General features: G+C 45.3%; 1 protein-coding gene across 4 annotated transcripts in view; it reads right to left on the bottom strand.

Annotated features, from left to right (window-relative positions):
• Positions 1-14,815, bottom strand: part of LOC127583270 (NAD kinase-like) — a 94,291-nt gene that overhangs the window by 58,390 nt on the left and 21,086 nt on the right. For all 4 annotated transcript variants that reach the window (XR_007958235.1, XM_052039042.1, XM_052039046.1 and 1 more), the window contains exon 2: positions 9,144-9,227. Coding sequence is in view for 3 of the 4 variants with exons in the window: in XM_052039042.1 (XP_051895002.1) it covers positions 9,144-9,227 (84 nt within the window). In the remaining variant the exon portion in view is untranslated. The remainder of the gene's footprint in view (positions 1-9,143; positions 9,228-14,815) is intronic.

Genomic DNA, 14,815 nt, shown 5'->3' with positions numbered 1-14,815 from the left:
ATTGCTGATTTACAGCTTTTATTCACCTTTCCTTGGCAACATCAGAGGTAGTAACAGTCACGAGGAAGTAATTACTATTCTTCACTACTTCCTCATGACTGTTACTACCATTGATGATAATCACAGACCTTCTCTTCTGTTCCCTCCTCTCCCCATCTTACCTCTGCATCTTAAAAACTGTTTGCTCGCCTACTTCCAGTTTCTGGTGAAAGGTCATCAACCTGAAACATTAACTGTTTCTCTCCACAGATGCTGCCTGACCTACTGAGCATTTCCAACACTTTCTGCGTCCACCAGTTGAGCCCAATAGTCACCACTGACCAACTCCCAATAGTCAGTGAGAATTAGAACAGGCAGATGGCAGAAGGACGTGGAACCAGTTCGGCTGTAGTGGAAGGGGATATGGGCCTGATGCAGGCAAACTGGGCGGGTGTAGATAGGCATCTCATTGGTATGGTTGTGTCATTCTAGGGAAAGGTTACACCTCGCTGAATCAGGTGCAGCGAGCCTTTACAAACAGCGTGCCAAGTCAAATTACAATTTACGTATGAACTTGCAATTGAACAAGCTCCCTGGTCCTGAAAATCTAATTTTGTGTGCATCAAGGTGAATGATTTCAGAATCATTACAAAACTCTATTTTAATCAAAATCTTATGATATCTCAGTTTCTATCTTAACCTACATACGTAGCACAATCTTAATTTTGTTCTCTGTAAAAGTTTTAAATAATTATAAAACTATGACTTGTTGCCAGAGAGAATTCTTTAATCTGACTGGTTGTTCAATCAGCTTGATGACATTACTATTGCTGGGCACCAGGGGCCTTACCGAACTCTCCTGATTACAAATGATATGGTAAGGGAATGCCTCGTCATCCCAGGCCACTGAAGCCTGGCAGACAGATTCCTTCTCATCACGAATCTCCTCCAGTCTTCTGCAATCCTACATTTCTCACCTTTTGATCATCCCCAGGTTTAACTGGTCCATCACTGACCGCCTTGCCTGCAGTTGTTAAGGCTCCAAACTCTGGAATTCCTTCCCCAAAGCCCTCTGCCCCTCTCTCCTCCCTTATAACACATTCCTTATCCAAGCTTCTGATTAATTATTATTCTTCACTACTTTCTCATGGCTTACGTGGAACGGACTGTTGGAAATGCTCAGTACGTCAGGCAGCATCTGTGGAGAGAAACATAGAACACTACAGCACAGTACAGGCCCTTCGGTCCACAATGTTGTGCCGACATTTTATCCTGCTCTAAGATCTATCTAACCCTTCCCTCCCACATAGACACATGAACGATAGAAAAATAGGGGGCTATCTAAGAGTCTCTTAAATGTCCCTAATGTATCTGCCCCCGTAACCTCTACCGGCAGTGCGTTCCATACACCCACCACTCTGTGTAAAAAACGTACCGCTGACACCCCCCCTTACACCTTCCTCCAATCACCTTATGTCCCCTCATGTTAACCATTGAGACACTGGGAAAAAGTCTCGGACTGTGCACTTGATCTATGCCTCTTATCATCTTGTACATCTCTATCAAGTCACCTCTCATCCTCCTTCTCTCCAAAGAGAAAAGCCCTAGCTCACTCAACCCATCCTCATAAGACATGCTCTCCAATCCAGACAACATCTTGGTAAATCTCTGCACCCTCTAAAAGCTTTCACATCCTTCCTATAATGAGGCGACCAGAACTGAACACAATACTCCAAGTGTGGTCTGACCAGAGTTCTATAGAGCTGCAACATCACCTTGCAGCTCTTGAACTCAATACCCTGAGTAATGAAGGCCAACACTCCATACGCCTTCTTAACAACCCTATTGACCTGTGTGGCAACCTTGAGGGATCTACGGATGTGGACCCCAAGATCCCTCTGTTCCTCCACACTGCAAAGAGCCCTGCCATTAACATTGTATTCTGCCTTCAAATTCGATCTCCCGAAGGGTATCACTTCACACTTATCCAGGTTGAACTCCATCTGTCACTTCTCAGCCCAGCTCTGCATCCTATCAATCTCCTGTTGTAATCTACAGCAACCTTCTACACTATCCACAATACCACCAACCTTTGTGTCATCGGCAAACTTACTAACCCACCCTTCCACATCCTCATCCAAGTCATTTAGACAAAAATAACAAAGAGCAGGGGTCCCAGAACAGATCCCTGCAGAACACCACTGGTCACCGACTTCCAGGCAGAATACCCTCCATCTACCACCACCCTCTGTCTTCTATGGGCGAGTCAATTCTGAATCCACACAGCCAAGTTTCCCTGGATCCCATGCCTCCTGACTTTCTGAATGAGCCTTCCATGAGGAACCTTATCAAATGCCTTAATGAAATCCATGTACACCACATCCACTGCTCTACCTTCAATGTGCTTTGTCATATCCTCAAAGAATTCCAATCAGGCTTGTGAGGCATGACCTGGCCCTCACAAAGCCATGCTGACTGTCCCTAATCAGCCTATGCTTCTCCAAATGCCCATAAATCCTGTCTCTAAGAATCTTCTCCAGTAATTTGCCCAACACTGAAGACTCACTGGTCTGTAATTCCCAGGGTTACCCCTACTCCCTTTCTTAAACAAAGGAACAAGATTTGCCACCCTCCAATCATCTAGCACTACTCCTGTGGCCAGTGAGGATGCAAAGATCATTGCTAAAAGTGCAGCAATCTCTTCCCTAGCTTCTTGTAATAACCTTGGATATATCCGGTGACTTATCCATCCTAATGTCTTTCAGTAGTTCCAGCACATCCTCTTTCCTCACGTCGACATGCCCTAGCATATCAGTCTGTCATACGCCATCCTCGCAAACGTCAAGGTCTCTCTCTCTGGTGAATACTGAAGCAAAGTATTCATTAAGGACCTCCCCCACCTCTTCCGACTCCAGGCACATGTTTCCTCTGATCGGTCCTACCCTCACTCTAGTCATCCTCCTATTCTTCACATACAAGTAGAATGCCTTGGGGTTTTCCTTGATCCTACTCGCCAAGGACTTCTCCTGTACCCTTCTAGCTCTCCTAAGTCCATTCTTAAGCTCCCTCCTGGCTACCTTGTAACTCCAGAGCCCTGTCTGATCCATGCTTCCTAAACCCAAAATAAGCTTCTTTCTTCCTCTTGACAAGATATTCTACATCTCGTGTCAACCACCGTTCCTTCACTCTACCATCCTTACCCTGCCTCAACGGGACAAACCTATCCAGAGCCCCATGCAAGAATTCCTTAAACAGCCTCCACATTTCCACTGTGCACTTCCCCAAGAACATCTGTTCCCAATTTACGCTCCCAAGTTCCTGCCTACTAGCATCATAATTACCACTCCCCCAGTTAAATACTTTCCCATATCATCTGCTCCTATCCCTCTCCAAGGCTATGGTAAAGGTCAAGGAGTTATGGTCACTATCTCCAAAATGCTCTCCCACCGAGAGATCTGAAACCTGATAAGGCCGAATCCCCTCACTGCCACCCTCGGTTTGCTTGCTCCGGCATCGTGTGGACAGACCACCTGCTGCCCCTTCCACCACCATCTGTGTCAGGTGTAGTTGGCAGCTAAAGTATACATGCCAATGATAGGGAATCTTTTTCACATCGTCTACCGTGTTTACATGCCTTTTGACCACTTTACTTTCTAGTTAGCTGGCATTGTTGGAAGGTCACCGTCTGGTATCCAAAGCTGCTCAGTGCAGTGACAATAAAGAGAACAAGTCTCCCTCGCCTGGGGTTTGAATCACTGATGGTCAAATCTGCCCCCACTTTCCCTCCCGAGAATTACCTAACCACTGAAACCAGGTAACACAGATTGAATTTTTTTTAAACTGTAGCAAAACCAGTTCCACAGATATCTATCTGTTGCAATCCTCTTGATTCAGACTTCCTTGACAGCCCTTAATGCAGATTAGGAGAGTGCACACTCATACACCAATCACGCAGCTCAGCTCTGGGGAATGGTGAACTTCAACTTTTTCGATAGATCGTGCCCAGTGGATGTAGGGTCAGGAGGTTGTGCCATAAATAGACCTAGACACCCAATTGCTCCTCTGTCATTATTTCTAACTGCAGTTCTGGGATCTTGTGGTTATATTTTGGCCACATACTGTGTTTCATTATAAAAAAATCATATTGGTTGCCTTCAAGCATTTTCAGTACAGTTGATCTCTGGCTGAAGTTGGAGATTACAACTACACAGATTGCAGCTTTCCAGATTCAACAACTTCAGAGAATTTGAACACACGCCAGTCCTCATTGAGGGATCAGCGGGGGAAAGGGTGAGCAGCTTCAAGTTCCTGGGTGTCAACATCTCAGAAGATCTATCCCAGGCCCAACACAAAGGCGGCACAACAGCAGCTCTACTTTGTTAGGAGTTTGAGGAGATTTAGTATGTCACCAAAGACTCTTGTAAATTTCTACAGATGTACGGTGGAGAGCATTGTTACTGGGTGCATCACCGCCTGGTACAGAGGCTCCAACGCACAGGATTGCAAGAGGCTGCAGAGGGTTGTAGACTCAGCCAGCTCCATCACAAACACAACCCTCCCTGTCATCAAGGACATCTTCAAGAGGCAGTGCCTCAAGGCGGCGACATCCATCATTTAAGGACCCTCACTATCTGGGACATACCCTCTTCTCACTACTACCATCGGGGAGGAGGTACAGGAGCCTGAAGATCCACACTCAACAATTCAGGAACAGCTTCTTCCCCTCTGCCTTCAGATTTGTGAATGGTCCATGAACACTACCTCGTTATTCCTTTACTTTTGCACTATTTATTCTTGCAATTTATAATAAATTTTATGTCTTTGCATGGTACTGCTACTGCAAAACAACAAATTTCATGTCATTTAAGTCAGTGATAATAAATCTGATTCTGAATCACCTGGCCACATCAATTAGTGGACCAACACCAGACTCCCAAAACAGACACTCAATACCAAGAGATTCCCAGATGGACAAGAGGATGTTCTCAAAGCTTCCTTGAATAAGTGCACCGGGCACACCAGAGTGTGGGAATCCCTGGCCAATGATGGCTTACAATGGAGACAGGCATTTGGCATAATATGGAGAACATGTCCATGTTGGAAGCACACAGACATCTGGCTCTCTCTATTTTTGAAAAAGTAAATGACATTTACTTCTTTCCAACCTAATGGAGAACTTGGAAAATTAAAACCAATGCATCAGTTGCCTCCCTGGCCACTTTAAGATTGTCAGGATCTGGGTATATCCACCTGCACCTCCCACAGTTTGCTCCACTGCCCAGCTGATTGCAATTTTACCTCAAGTTCCTCCCTCTCTCCCACCCAATTCCTGGTTTACAGCTATTTCAAGAACGTCATTTTTTTTCCTCTATGTAGTTAAAAACTTAACACAAAAGACCTGCTTAATTAGCTGCCATATCCTTGTTTTCCCACTATTAATGCCCAGACTCACTTTCTAAAGGACAATGCTCTTTTCTGACTGGCTTTGACTCTTGCTCTATTTTTTGTTCTTTTCTTATTAATATTTTATTTCTTTGTTTTTTTTCTTAATATAAATATTCCGTCCAACCTTCTGACAAGTACATGCTTTAAGTCTGATGCTGTCTGTAACTTTAGTTAACCTCAGACGGTGGACGTTCCCCTTGAAATCATTCTCATTGGAATTTATCTATTCTATGTACAGTGAAAAATCCTCGACACTGCACCCCAACGTACCAAACCCTCACAGTTTGCCAGTTCACTTTAGCTTGCTCTGCCTTCTTGTTCCAATAAATGCCAATGAGAAATAATAGAAAAACGACGGAATGGCAGAGAAATGGCACAAATCCTTTGGTTCCATCTTCACAGAAGAGGACACAAGAAATGCCAGGGAACCAAGAATCAATGAAGCCAAAGAACTACAAGTAGTATTAGTGAGAAATTAATGGCACTGAAGCTGATAACATCCGTGGGGTGGTAGTGGCACAGTCCTTTCAGTATTCTTCTAACTTCTTGCCTTATCTACTGGTGAACTTTGATTCTGTTCCCTTGTCATAGTCATGCTGACCTGTAGCCTGACTTCCAGAAGCCAGAACCCTGCACCATAACTGATGTACACACGCACAGCTCGAGGCTTGAAATCCATCTGTATCAGCCTAGCTCAAGAGCAGCAATCCTGAGTTACAATCTCACAAGATCAAATTGTTAAACCTAGGATGAATGAATTCAAAAGATCCTACAGAGTTATCTGAAGAGCGAGGAAGTTTCCCCAACTCTTGGTCATTTCTCTAAACCCGAGAGTGAACTTGACAACCTGGTTACTGCGTTATTTGTGGGACTTTCTGAAGAGCAAATTGGCTGCTTTGGTTCCCTGTAGCTTTACGCACCAAATCAGATCTAGACTAATGCTCAAGCAATGACTTTGTAAAAAGCCGATTGAATGGTTCCATGTGATGCAACAGATGGTGGATAAAATGGAAAAGATCTTCAATCCAGGCACAGGCAGTAAAGCAGCTTATAATTAACAAATATTTCACATAATTAATATTGTATTTAAATTACTTATGACAACTAAAGTAGGCCTGCAATTGAACCTCAATCGGTGTTAAATTCTTCATGCCTCCTATAATTTGGAAGGGTTAAGGGACTAATTTCCAAATTTCCATTACAACAGCCTCTGACACTTAAATGTGATAGTTCTTTGGGACTTTTTAAGAAGATGACAACTAGAGCAGCACTCACACAATGGCCTCAGCCGCTGGGGGAGAATGATCCAAATCTTGGTCAGACAATTCGAATTACAGACCTACTGAGTCGGTACTTCTTTTCCTACTCAGCCCAGACAGAGGGCAGAGATCAGAATACCTGATCTTCAGTGAAGGCTCAAATGCAAATGTAGCTTCACAAGACACAAGAGCTCTGGAGCAGCTCTTCCCTCCAGAGGTGGAACCAACTCACTGCTGAGTCAGTCCAACTTCCGTTGTCCACTTCGGGACAACATCCCGGCTCCAAGCCACCATCCCTCACATCCATTTCAGGTGTTAATTGTCCTGTGTGCACAGAGACCTCCCCTGAACTGACTTTCCACAGGATGACCAGACAGTACTGATACAACTCTACAGTCAGGTCCCCACAAACTCTTGCTTATTTAGCTATTGCTCTTGGTACATCCCCAATTATACAGAGAAGAAAGTTTCTTATGTTGCATGAGCTTCAAGGAGAGGTTGGACAGACTTGGGTTGTTTTCTCTGGAGCAGTGGAGGATGAGGGGAGACCTGATAGAAGTTTACATGCTTATGAGATGCATAGATAGAGTAGACAGCCAGCATCTTTCTCCCAGGGTAGAAATGTCTAATACTAGAGTGCATGCATTTAAGGTGAGAGGTGGTAAGTTCAAAGGTGGTGTGCGGGCAGGGTTTTTTGTTATTTAAAATGCAGAGTGTGGAGTGCCTGGTATGTGCTGGCAAGGGTGGTGGTGGAGACAAACAGAACAGAGGCATTTAAAAGGCTCTCGGAAGGATATAGACATTGAGTAGGCAGAAGGGATTAAGCCTAGTTAGGCGTTTAGTTAGTTTGGCACAACATGGTGGGCTGAAGGGCCTGTTCCTGTGCTGTACTGTTCCATGCTCTCTGCTGCAGACACGATATAAATATATCTGTTAGAAAGAGATGAATGCACGATGGCTAGCTGGCAAAATGTAACAACATCAGGGGCCACTCCACTCCTCAGAGACCAGAACATCACATTTGTAGATAACCTGCACCTTTGTTTGGTTCATCACCAGTTGCCCACTAGCTCAGTCCCGTCCAATGAAGACAGAGGATGGGGAGGGGAAGGCGGAGAGGGGGTCTATGCAGCTGTTGCCAGGTGTGTTACACAGTTAGTAGATCCACTGCCTCTCAGCGCCAGCAACCCAGGTTCGATCCTGACCTCTGGTGTTGTCCGTGTGGAGTTTGCACGTTCTCCCCGTGACCACATGGTTTGCCTCCAGGTGCTCCAGGCTCCTCCCACATCCCAAAGATGCACAGGTTGGTAGTTAATTAGCTGCCATAAATTCCCCCTAGTATAGAATTGCCCCGAGTCTAGGGTGGTAGACTTTTTGGGAACGTGGGAAGAATAGGTTACAGGGAAAATTAGTGGGGGAATGGGATTGCTGTGTGAGCTGGCATAGACTTGATGGACCAAATGGCCTTCTATTCGACAAGGTCCCTCGTGGCAGGCTGGTTCCGAAGATCAAGTCATGTGGGATCCATGGTGAGTTGGTAAGTTGCATACAAAGTTGGCTTGGTCACAGAAGACAGAGGGTAGTGGTGGAGGGGAGGTGGAGGTCTGTGACCAGCGAGGTTCCACAAGGATCAGTGCTGGGACCTCTGTTTGCGATATATACAAATGATCTGGATGAAAACATAGGTGGGCTGACACCTGGAGTATTGTGTGCAGTTCTGGTGCTGCATTACAGGAAGGACATGGAGGCTTTGGACAGGGTACAGAAGAGGTTCACCAGGATGTTGCCTTAGGTTAGAGGGAATTAGCTAAAAAGAGGTTGGATAAACTTGGGTTGTTTTCTCTGGAGCAGCAGAGGCTGAGAGGAGACCTGATAAAAGTGTATAAAATCATGAGATGCAGAGATAAGGTAGACAGTCAGAATTTTTATCCGAAGGTGGAAATGTCAAATACTAGAGGGCATAGATTTATGATGGGGGAGTTTAAACGAGATTTACAAGGCAAATTTTTTAAAAATATATACACACAGAGAGTGGTGGGTGCCTGGAACAGGCTGCCAAGGGAGGTGATGGAAGCAGATACAACAGCAACAATTTAGAGGCATTTAGACAGACACATGAATAGGCAGGGAGTGGAGGGACGTAGATCACGTGCAGGAAGATGCGATTAGTTTGATTGGCATCATGGTCGGCACAGACATGATGGGCCGAAGGGCCTGTTCTGTGTTCTATCTTGTGAGAAAATGTGGAATATGGAAACTCTGGTGATGGATTACATCTTGGACAGACCATTATTTGGAAGAAGAGCTACTGCCAATGCAAACAGAACTAGAAAAATAAGTTGCTGGAAAACACGAGTTGTAATTAAAATGAAACTTGCCCTACTTTGGGAATTTGCCGCAAGGAAAGGAAAGTTGTTGTGGGCATCCTCCAGGTAAGATCATCAGAAACAAGTTACTCACATCACAGCCTTCGGGTTCTGCAGCATGCAAGCTTTTGGTCCAAATTTTGTGGCTGGGCTCGGCCCATGCAGTGACTGTGTCCTCCTGGTGATGAAAGCAAACCAGAGTTATTCAAAGTACGAAATGTTAGAAGTAAAGCACTCCGACCCTGAACCTTATCCCAGCGGCAATTCACATTTGGAAAGTTGCCAGCCCACCCTGCATGCTGTCTGCACCACACTCGTGGGCCCAGGAAGCCCTTGCAACTTAAAGAATGTGCTTGTTAGTTAAAATAAAAAGACTTCTTAGAAAAAGGAGTTTCACTTTGCACAATGCCCAAAATTATTTGCCCAAGGCTTCAGAAAGTGTGTGTGACTACAAGTATTTCTAAATAAGAAAAGCTCCAAGCATTAAACGCCCAATGGGCTCATCTCACGTGGCTGAGAGCTCAGTAACATGCCGAGCACCAGGCTGTACGAGACAGCAGCGCCAAAAGGATTCACACACCTCACTTTCCCAGACAAGCAGTCCCCATGTTCCATCTCGTGCAGCAACACTGCCAACACTCAGGAGCAAGCCCTCTCATGGTCTCTTCCTAAAGGGATAGCCAGCCACTTTCAAAAGTATGAAACCCTACAACAGTTAAGGAACTAATCTACTCCCTCCACCACCAGCGCACTTCAGCTGTGGGGTGTACCACCTACAAGATGCACTGCAGTTACTCGCCCAGGCTACCCTGACAGCACCTTCCAAGCCCACAAGCTCAAGCACCAAGAAGAGCGGTAGATGCATGGAAACACTACCACCAGGTTCCCCTCCAGGCCACGCCATGACCGGTCCTTCATCACTGGGTCGAGGATCAGAGCTCCGTCCTCGTCATCTAGGGGGGAGCACCTTCACCCAAAGAACTGCATAAGATAGCTTAGCGCCACCTTCTCTAGGGCAATAAATGCAGGCCTTGCCAGTAACAGCCAGACCCTGGGCAAATAATAAAGACAAAAGTTGGGAGGTAGACTACCAACAAACCCTGAGACCAGATCATTTCTTTGCAAGAGGTTGCAATGATCAACAGTGATTGTAAGGTTATCAAAATTGGCCTGCACATTGCATCTGTACTAAAGTAGGTGTGGATGGCCTTTTCACTGGTGTCCTTGAGCAAGCAACAGGCAGCCTGACATTGAAAAGAGACAGGCTGAAACTATCAAACATTCCGTAACCAATAACAACATTCTACATAGCAGCTAGCGGTTCAAATCAAATAAACTCAGTATGAAGGACTGCAGGTTAAACCATTCGGCGAACCACAAGGGTAACGTAGCCCAACTTGGAAGGTCATAGGTTCAAGTCCCAAGTCCCACTCACTGAGACGAGCGCTGGCTCCAAGCCGAGCCGACGTTACAGTGCTAAAGGAGTGCTACACTGTCAGAGATGCTGTCTTTCAGGTGTGATGTGAAAGAGAAGCCCATCTGATCCTTACATGGACATGGAAGATCCCATAACATACTTCTGAAGATGAGAAATATCCTGGTTCCTGGTCAACATTTATTCCTCAATTACAACAGAATATTTGGTCATTATCATATCACTATTTATTGGAGCTTGCTGTGCCCAGTATGGGTGCCAGTTTTGCCAAAATTTCCGCAACAACAGCAGCTTATGAAGAAGTGCTTCTAAAATGTGAAGAGCTTTGAGACATCCTGGATTGGCAAATCTTTCTCTTCTGCTCAAATTAAAATTCTCAGAAGTTCTGCCTTTGTTTGAACCAGAGCCTGCCTCTCATCTGTCACCGTTTTACCAGCACCACAGATGTGACGACGACTTCAGAGCTTCTTGTTGCTGTTAATGCACTGATGTGACAACCTGGATTTTTTCACGTCTTTGAAGTGTCAGAGTCAACATGGACAAGGCCAATGGACTCGCATCAACCACGTTTATTCTCTTGGTGCCCATAAAGGCACAGGAATTCCACAACTACAGAACATAAACCTGAAATCAGTGGAACTTGTACCGGGACATATCAAAGGGTATTGGGTGAAAGCAGGTACACTGAAAGGCAATGGGGGAAATCGAGGGCCTGAACCACCATGCGCAAACATCCTAAAGAAGTAGCCGGCTATTCCAAACTGATATTGGCTGCGAGGTGAACTAATTTACCCCAGGAATTTAACTCTTAATTACTTCTTTAGAGGGGTGCAAGTCTCAACAGCTTCAATTTAAAGACTATTTATAACTAACACCAAGTTCTGAAGATCACTTAATTTACCCAGAGGATCCAATTCCTTTAACATCAGGTGCAATTAAACACCGGTAATTGAAAAGCTAATTAATTGAAGATGACTCCAACCAAGCAACTGCAGCAAATTCAGCTGTTCTTTCACAGAACCTTGAAGGGCAGGAGACCATTCACTCCACTACATCCATGTTGTCCTCAATGACACATTCACAGTCCCTTTCTCCCATTAAAAATACTGATCCAATTTTCTTTCAAATTTAATTTCCCTGGGCAGACTGCCATTGGCACACAGTTTCTGGTGAGATTTTCCACGGTGAAGCAACACTCTGCAAAAAATATTGTTCTCCAAAGATCTCCTTGTTCTTTAACGACTGGGACATGCTCACTCAGGGACGAGTGCCACTTCCAGTTAGTTCATCAGAACCTCACATCATCTCAGACCGCTCCATGAGATCAACACCTACCTCGTTCTAATAAATTTTCTTCAAGCCTCACCTCCTCGATTTAACAAAGCAAACTTGCTCTCCGTGACTTTCCTGGGCTGCCCCCCAGAACACTCTATGCAAAAGATGCATTTCATTGTGTGTTTCGATGTACATGTGACTAATAAAGACGTCTTATCTTTCTTAATGTTCTCCTTGATGAGATGTGCTCAGATTGAACATCATACCAAAAGTCTAATCAACGATTTGCATAGCTGTTGCACTGACCCTCTTGAGCACATTAGAATCCCATATGCTTTCCCAAAACACGTCCAGATTTAGGGAAACGCCCCTCCCCTCCCCCGAAGGGCCTGTACCGTGCTGTAACGTTCTATGTTTTATGTTCTATTTTGTGGCGCTCTATCAATGCCTTTTGGAAGTCCATGCATACCAGGTCAACAATCCTGTTATTTCATCTAAAAACACCAGCATTGGAAATGATTTGTCTACAACAAATCCAAGCTTACCCAAACGTCTGTTAATTCTGCCTGTTTCCAATTCATTTCTAGACTCTCCTCACCAGTGATGTTGAACAGATTGGCCTGCTAACTCAGCTTACATCTACCTCCTTTCCCATACAAGGCAAGGTATTTGCAATTGTCCATTCCTCAGGCACCAGCCCCAAATCTATGGATGTTTCACGGACATCACCTCTATAGGATCTCAGACTCTCTGCCATTTCCTCCCTCCCTTTCATCAATAACCTGGAACAGATCCCAGCTGAACTGGGTACATATCCACTGGCTGCAACTAACCCTCCCTGTACCTCCTCATTATCAATTTTTAGCCCATTCAAAATCTCAACAGCATCTTCCTTTGCTGTGACTCCAGCAGCATCCCCTTCCATGGTGAAGGTTGATGGACAGTGTTCAGTCATGTCCTCTGCCTTCATCAGTAGATATCTTTACTTGGTCTCTGATCAGCCCCATCTCTCTGCTAACCCTTTCCCTGGTCACATACCTACAAAATATTTTCAGATTCTGCTTTTCATTTACTGACAGCCTTTCGTCAAGCTCCTTCTCAGCTTCTTCTGGTTTTTACTTCCCCTATGTACTTCCTGTAATTAGCCTGGTTCTCGTGCGCTGACTATCTGGCATCCGCCTCGCGTCTTTTCTCTGCATGGTAGTGTCTTTTCTCGGCACTGTAGTGTAGCGGTTAGCATAATGCTTTACAGTGCCAGCGACCCGGGTTCAATTCCCGCCGCTGTAAGGAGTTTGTACGTTCTCCCTGTGTCTGCGTGGGTTTCCTCCGGGTGCTCCAGTTTCCTCCCACGTTCCAAAGACGTATGGGTTAGGAAGTTGCTGGCATGCTACGTTGGTGCCGGAAGCGTGACGACACTCGCGGGCTGCCCCCAGAACACTCTATGCAAAAGATGCATTTCACTGTGTGTTTCGATGTACATGTGACTAATAAAGAAATCTTATCTTATACACCTTTGTTCAATTACTGCTTTGTCTGCCGATTCAATGAAGTAGAGACACTGACCACAATCCAATACCTTTCCTTGGGCTTGGAATGTGCCAGACAACTGCAAGGCACCACAAATAACTGATTACAGAAAACAAACCAGGTGACAGTAGACCCATCAGCCAAGCACTCACTGTGTGCAAATTCCTAAATGACATGTAATTCACCTAAAAATAGTTCAATCCCAATTTACCCAGGTTAACTGTGTTCTTAGCCCTCTGTAAGTGGCCTTCCTCCTATCGCCTATTTTCACCTGGATGTGGGAAATACCCTTTTTCTGGCTACACTAAACCATATCACAGGCACTGCTTCCTGGATGTCCCCCTACTGATATTCACTCCACAGTCCACTCTTCCTTGTTGGGTCAGAGATAGACTGATCAACATCTCTCTCTGCCCAGTCAGTCTAACTCTTCACGCTGACATACTCCCGTTTGAGACATCCACAAATTTTCCTACGGTGCTCCCACACCCAGAACCAGTTCCAGATTGTAAAACTGTCATTGGAGGCTACTGAAGAAATCACCACTGACATCACTTTGCCAAAGTAAGTCGCCAACTTTCTACCCTGGTAGTTACAGGGAATAACAACAGATAAGAACTACTAGAAAATCACAGTAAATGTCCAATGGAAGAGAGAATGGGCAACTTGGCTAAAGGAATTCACACCACAATCCAACACCTCCCCTTGGGTTTGGAATGTTCTAACTCCATCTACAAGTTTGCAGGTGACACCACCATAGCGGGCTGTATCTCAAATAACAAGTCAGAGTGCAGGAAGGAGATAGAGTCAGGTGACATGGTGTCATGACAACAACCTTTCCCTCAACATCAGCAAAACATGAGCTGGTCATTGACTTCAGGAAGTTGGGGGGGGGGGGGGGGGGAGGTGGGTGCGGGGTTGGGCAGGCGATGCACACACTCCTGTCTACATCAACGGTACTGAGTTCAAGAGGGTTGAGAGCTTCAAGTTCCTAGGAGTGAACATCACCAGTAGGCTGACCTGGCCCAACCATGGAGACATCACGGCCAAGGAAGTGCACCAGTGACTCTACTTCCTCAGGAGGCTAAAGAAATTTGGCATGTCCCCTTTGACCCTCACCAATTTTTATCAATGCACCATAGAAAGCATCCTATCCGGATGCATCACAGCTTGGTACGGCAACTGGTCTATCCAAGACCACAAGAAACTGCAGAGAATCGTGGACACAGCTCAGCATATCATGGAAAGCAGCCTCCCCTCCTCGGTAAAGCAGCCAGCATAATCAAAGACCCCACCCACCCCAGACATTCTCTCTCCTCCCCTCTCCCATCAGGCAGAAGATACAAAATCCTGAAAGCACGTACCACCAGACTCAAGGACAGCTTCTATCCTGCTGTTTAAACTATTGGAACAGTCCCCTAGTACGATAAGATGGACTCACAATCTACCTCATTATGACCTTGCACCTCATTGTCTACCTGCACTGCGCTCTCTCTCTAACTGTAACACTTTATTCTGCATCATGATTA

Source organism: Pristis pectinata, chromosome 26 (genome assembly GCF_009764475.1).
Source record: "Pristis pectinata isolate sPriPec2 chromosome 26, sPriPec2.1.pri, whole genome shotgun sequence".
Taxonomy (NCBI): Eukaryota; Metazoa; Chordata; class Chondrichthyes; order Rhinopristiformes; family Pristidae; genus Pristis; species Pristis pectinata.
Note: the sequence above shows the minus strand (reverse complement) of the source record. Positions and strands in the feature narration are given on the sequence as shown.